The sequence below is a fragment of the Rhinolophus sinicus genome, linkage group LG12 (assembly GCF_036562045.2).
Source record: "Rhinolophus sinicus isolate RSC01 linkage group LG12, ASM3656204v1, whole genome shotgun sequence".
Taxonomy (NCBI): Eukaryota; Metazoa; Chordata; class Mammalia; order Chiroptera; family Rhinolophidae; genus Rhinolophus; species Rhinolophus sinicus.
Window position 1 is genome coordinate 16,436,445 of NC_133761.1, and position 6,697 is coordinate 16,443,141.

Genomic DNA, 6,697 nt, shown 5'->3' on the forward strand with positions numbered 1-6,697 from the left:
CATCCCTCTTCCAGCTTTTTTGGTGTAGCCAACATGTGTCTTTGAAACCAGTAAAACCTTTTGGCTTATTGTAGTTCCAGAAATTATGGCAGAGTAGCATCTTCAGTTCATTTGAAGTGTGAAGACATACACAAGGTGTATTGAGTAACTGACTATTTAAAATAACAACAACAAAAGTAAATACTTAATTGAGCATCCCCCAGACACTACTTGGGATTTACCATTGAGTAAAATAAAAAAATTAAAAATTCCCCGACTATGTGGGTCTTCTATTCTAACAGGGGGAAACACAATATACATACGTAATCATTCTATAATATATTCAGGTGAGAAGTTACATAAGAAGAAGGTAACGTGTAGAGCAGGTAGTGCCGAGGAGAAGGATCAGGAGTGCCAGAGGAAAAGGGGCTGATGAGGGGGGTAGCTGGGGTGACCTTCATGGAGCAAGTGAGATTTGAGCAGACATTTGAAGGAAGTGAGGAAGTCAGCCAAGAGAATGTCTATAGGAAGAGAGTTACCGCATAGGAAACAGCGAGAATCAATGCCCCAAGGCAGAATAGTGGAGAAATATCAAGAAGACCAATGTGACTAGAGTGGGCTGAGTGGAAAGCAGGTGAGAGAGGTCATGGGAACCCAGATGCAGGACCTTTTGTCTGTCAGGAGGACTTGACTTTCCTCTAAGTGACATAGGGTTTGAGCAGAGCGATCTTAATTATGTTTTAGGTGTCCACTCTGGATGCTGTGTTGAGGATAGGCTTTAAGGGGGCCAGGGAAGAAGCAGGGAGACCTCTTGGGAGGTGATTAACATTATCTAGACAAGAGATGATGGAGCCTGGGACCAGGAAGTGAGCAATGGATGTGGTAAGTAGTGATCAGATTGTGGGCATATAATGAAGATACTTCAGCATGATGTCCTGACAGATGGGATATAGAGTTTGATGACTCTTAAGTTTTTTGACTTGAAGAACTAGAAGGATAGAATAGCCATCAACAGACAGAGAAAGCTGTAGATGGAATAAATATTAGAGGACATGCAGTTCAGTCTTGGGGATGGCAAGACATCCAAAAGGGTGTATTGAAAAAGGTCAGGGATGGAGATAAAAATGTGGGAGTTATTTGCATATATTGGTCTTTAAAGCCAGGGACTCAGGTAAGATTGCAATATTAGTGAATACAGATGGTTAATGTTCCTGACTCAATCATTAATGAAATCCCTGCTCCTCTGCTTTTGTAAGATGAACAGAGCAAGCTTAACTTATTCTTTTTTTAGTAAAGAGTAGAGAATCTTGCATATCACGGATAGAGGTGGAAATGCACAAGGTATAAACATTTAGGCTGACTGAATCTTTATCTCACGATTCCACTTCTTGAAAGTTCGTTGTTCCTTTTCTTCCTGCCCCTGCCCCTCAGTGAATCTGACTCACTTCAATATTTTTTTTCTATAAATATATGCTATATGTCCCTTCTCCCCAAAAAGAAAATAGGGTGAAAAATAATTCAAGAAAATTGTTGGTTCTCCATAATGATGGACCACCAGATTAATTAGGGTTTTGCTCTCACAGTGTTGAAATATAAGGTTCATAGCCCACAAAAATAGAAGCCTACATATATTGTTGGACTCCGAGTTATGGGGTGGTATTGAATATAGCTCTGATTAAACCAATAATTAAAATTGTAAAGCAGCTTATAATGATATGTAGATATATATAAGTAACTTCTCTTGCCATCTAAGTATTCTGTTTCTTACCAACCAGGCTGATAGTAAAGTTAGGCTGGTCAAGCAATACTTGCATCAGTGTGTATCTGTGAACCTCGTTTCCTTATCTGTAAAATGAGGATAACAGTTGTACCTACCTCATAGGTTCTTACTAAGAATCAGGTGAGGCGTTTGTTGTAAAGCACTTTAGAACGTTATCTGGCACATAGTCAGTACCACAGAAGTGATAGCTATCACCATCATCATCATCATCATCCATGATATCATCATCCAGGGATTCAAAGAATGGGTATGGGTTTTCGGCCAAACAAGACCACTTGTCCTTATATAATGATGGCCCCTGGGAAATCTCTCTTTTGTTTATACAGATATTATCACTACCTGTACACCCATTATCTGCCAGCCAGCCTGAAGAACATGGTGGACCAACTAGCCAACTGTGAGGACATTCTCATGAATTTCCTGGTGTCTGCTGTGACAAAGTTGCCTCCAATCAAAGTGACCCAGAAGAAGCAGTATAAGGAGACAATGATGGGACAGGTAAGAGAAGGAAAACTCTCCTCCCTTGCTTTGCTTGCTGGTGCTACCACCGGAAGTATTGAGGACTCGTTCTTCTAGGAAGCGTAATGAGATTACAGAACAAAGGTAGTATATGGTTGGCACATGGATGATTGGGAAGGCATAAGTCAAGGGTGTCTTTATGTCAAGAATGGAAAAGCTTTCAGATGACCTACAAGGTGGCATGAGAAAGCCATAGCTTCTCCAGAGTTTAAAGACCTGCAAAGAATTTATGTAAGTTTATCACTGGTGCTTCGTTTAATGAATAGCTAGTAATACTTTCAACACAGTCCTCTGGTCATTGCTGTTGAGTTAGAGGAGCACCATGGTGGCAGACCAGGAGTCACAATATTTGATTTTCAGTTCTAGAACCAGCATTTTTAAACTGTAGGCCACTCAGTTGCCTTCGGAAACTCATGTGACTCATCTTTAAAATGGAAATGGTGAAATCTACTTTATCTCACCCCTGTGAGATAACATAAAGGAAATCTACTTTATCTCACAGGGGTGAGATAAAGTAGATTTCACCTGGATATGCTGAAGCTCATCTTCCCTTATTCATCCCAGACAAAGCCCAGTACTATAAAAGAAATCAAATACCTTAAGTACACGTAAGACCATTTGGATCTACCCAAGTTAAGGCATAGAGCATCATCCAATAGGATTTGAGTCAACCTGAAAGGACATGTTTTAACATGGTTACATCAGTTCAGTTGTGTAGGGTTTTCCATATTCTAAGAGTTACTGAAAATCACATACAAAATCTAGCTTTTGCAAAGGAAAACTAGCCAGGCTTCTTCATAACACAATTGATGGTTTTTCATTCACTAAATTTAGTCAGAGCAACAAATTTACAGGAGGTTAAGTTTATAAAATTTAGTCATTCAATAGTTATTGAGCATGTACAGGTTATCAGTGTTCTAGGTATTTGTTATGACAAAGCTACTGTCTGTCCTTAGCAAAGAGTCTAGTGGAAAATTCTAGTTCCCTCTAAATACTAAAGGAATTGCAAGAATTTTTAATCTTTAAGGCTGAAAGATGTATTGAGTGTCTACTATGTACCCAGGCATTTTCATATAGATTCTCTCATTTAAGGACACAGAATTCCTTTAATATTGTTTCTCACAGAGAGTTCTATGAACTTCCCTAAGGTTATAAACTAATTAGAGTAGAATTCTAATAACACATGATTTCTTAGTGGCGGTTTTATATCCTTCTCATAGATTTGCCTAATTCGACCAAACTAATATTACTAATAATTTTACACATCTTTTTGGACAAATCTAAATTTAGCTTTAGAGATGTACCTCATTAGATACATGCTGTAATTGCCCACTTTTCCCATCATACACATATGTTTCTTTAATTTTTGTATGATAACAGGCTGAAAGTTGTACTTTTATTACACTGGAAAAGTCCCTTCCTTAATATGTTGGTTGACCCCAAATAAATGTTAAAGTCTAGAGACAAAAAAAGATACTTGCATGATTCAACAGATTTTTTTTTTTTTTCATTTTTAAGAGAGAGTAAGAATGGACTGTCTACTCTGATTTGAACTCAAATGGTTAGCTTGATTTGATACTTTCCCCGATTTACCAAGCAGTTCGCCTAGCATAAATGGTAAAGTGATGCTTGAGTCCTATCCCTTTTTTGCCTGAAACAAGCAATTTTAACTTCCTTGAACTTACTTCCTCATCAATACAGTGGGAATGTTATTACCTGAGTAGATAACTTGACCAGTTTGTTGAGGCTCAAATGAACTTCGTGAAAACACTTTACAAATCATATTTTGTTTGTTTTTCTGCTGCTCAGAGGTAACTTGACATTTGTATTTACCTTCATTGGTTACTTTCAAGCATGTAGACACTTGGGGTTTTAAAGTGACTCTGGGTGATTCTCACAGTAAAATGTACCTAGTTGTCTAATGACAAAAAGGAGTTTGTGTTGTTTCTCCATAATTAGGCAGCCTACCTTTTCCTTGTTTTGTAAAAACACAGATTCAAAGACATTATGCTTAGTTTGTCCATTTAAATTTCAGCACTCACGTCATTTCAGGCTTTCTTTTGCACCAGTGGCAGTCATTTGCATGGTCTAAAAATATTTAACCAACCTTAGGGGCAACACAGAGAGTTAAAGAGGTGGTAGCCATCTTTCCTCCTTACCTAGAACCCACCAAGGAAACAAGAAGGTTTTAGAATACTATCTCTGAAACCACAAACACATTGTTAGTCATAGTATTGGATCTATTTAGTGACCGTAGTGTGTTGAGGTTCCATTGGTAAGTCATTCACTGAGCAGAGAATTAAGTCAGTCAATATAGATCCTTGTTTGTGCGTATGTTTAGTATTGAGAATGGGAGAATGGTAGTGTATCTTGGGAAAACCTGTCCAGGATGGAAACCAGGATCAGTGCTTGAATTTTCAGCAGGCGCAAGGATGGAGGATCGGGGGTGTTGGTGGCCAGGCCAGACCCTGAGCTCTGCTGTGTGCCCATGAGCCTGACTTGGTTTTCTGCCGTATCTCCATCTCATCTTGTACTTGGCTCATTGTCTTTCCTTGTCTCTCTCCCTTTCCCCAGACTTCCCGGGCTTCCCGCTGGGCTGACCCCGACCACTTTGCCCAGCGACAGAGCTGCATGAACACGTTTGCCAGCTGGTTTGGCTACATGCCGCTGATCCACTCTCAGATGAGGCTCGACCCTGTCCTCTTTAAAGACCAGGTCTCTATTCTGAGGAAAAAATACCGAGACATTGAGCGACTTTGAGGAACCTGGCCGAGTGGGGGAGGGGAAGCGAGAAGGGCCTGGGGTCAAGCTGCTCTCTCTTCCCAGTGCAGATCCACTCAGCCGCTGAGCCAGATTGTGCCAAGTATCCAAATAAACTTATATGAACAGAATGACAAAAAAACAAAAAAAAAAAGGCCAATGGGAACTCGACTCCTGGCTCCTGGGACTGCACCAGACTGCTCCAAACTCACCTCACTGGCTTCTATATCCCAAGACTAGGTTGTGTACAGTTTAATTATGGAACATTAAATAATTATTTTTGAAATGATTGCTATGCAGGTTTAAACTTTTTTAATGATCAAAACTATTAAAAACCAGAGTTCTTTCTTTAATCAAAATTGTGTTGGTTGTGACTGTTTCAAAGCTGCCAGTCCTCGTCCCACAAACATCATTGCCGTTGGTCATGCAGGGCTTCCCGCGGTTACAAAAGCTCAGACCTCGTGGAAAACACAATGAGTCACTCTATCCAGTGTCAAGAAATAACTGTGCATAAGTTAAGACAAGTTCATTATTCAACTTGGCCAGTGTAGGTTGTTTTCCACTTCGAATTTGCAAATCCACTTGAACTTTTATCTCTAAAATGTCGCTGCATGAGCGAATGTATTGTGACTTCTAGGTAGACAGTTCTAACTGAAAACTTTGAGATGTGTAAGTATGATCATCTTTTTCATTGGGGGGTGGGCAGAAGCTAGTACTAAGAACACACCAGTATAATTAAGAAATGCTCAGTTTGCACGAGGAACCAAACAACCTACCCACGTACTAGAGAGGTGTTTCCACCACAGAAACCCAATCCTTTTCAGGAGTGTGGGCTAAATGATACATTTAACCATGGACATGAGTCTTCTTAGAGCTGGGGAAAGCTTTGGTTTAACGGCAAAGGAAATATATCGAGAATGAGTATATGGCAAAGAGCAGATTATTTATGAGACAGGTTCTTTCATGTTTGTGATAACCTCACATTTCAAAAGCTTCTCTATTGAGAAAGAAGTAGTCAGGTATCAGTTCTCACCACTGAACATGAAGATCGATGGGAATTCACTGAGGGTGGACCTTCTCATTGGGACTCTGATGCCATTTTTTGTCCAACATGATTTTGAGCAAGAGTCTGGCAAACAAAATAATCAGAAACAAATGTGAACACTGTTTTATTTCATTTTCATTTTTAAATCTGGAGAAGCTTAGTTGTGCTTCTTGTGAAAAAGAAAATTTCTATCCCTGAAAATGCTTCTTTGAGCTTCTGATTATTGTAATACTGCAAATACAAACTAATAAATAAACATACATACATTGGAGTTAAGGGATATATATATATATATATATCCCTTAACTCCACTGCAAATGATGGAAAGGAAACTTCTGATATTAAATGCTTTTTTCTACTTGGAAGAGGCAAGAGAGATTAGAGAAGAGAAAGACATTACTGGGTCCTACCATTTCTTATGCCGAATAAACAAGAAGCACTTTAGTTTCCCCCACCCAAAAAAACCTCTCATACTTCTCATAAATTTATTTCCAGTGTTGTTCAGAAGAAAATTTCATCTCAGAATTATGTTCAAATAACTTCAAGTGCCTGTCTCAGGTCAGAGGAAACCATAAATCCAGGAGACTGTAACTCATCTTTGCTTTGTAGACAGC

The 6,697-nt window shown here is 39.2% G+C and overlaps 1 protein-coding gene across 1 annotated transcript in view; it reads left to right on the forward strand.

Moving 5' to 3' along the window:
- Positions 1-5,397, forward strand: part of EXT1 (exostosin glycosyltransferase 1) — a 270,029-nt gene extending 264,632 nt beyond the window's left edge. Inside the window, exons 10-11 of the mRNA XM_019714506.2 lie at positions 2,086-2,257; positions 4,853-5,397. Coding sequence (XP_019570065.1) covers positions 2,086-2,257; positions 4,853-5,038 — 358 coding nt within the window. The 3' untranslated portion in view covers positions 5,039-5,397. The remainder of the gene's footprint in view (positions 1-2,085; positions 2,258-4,852) is intronic.
- Positions 5,398-6,697: the final 1,300 nt, after the last annotated feature.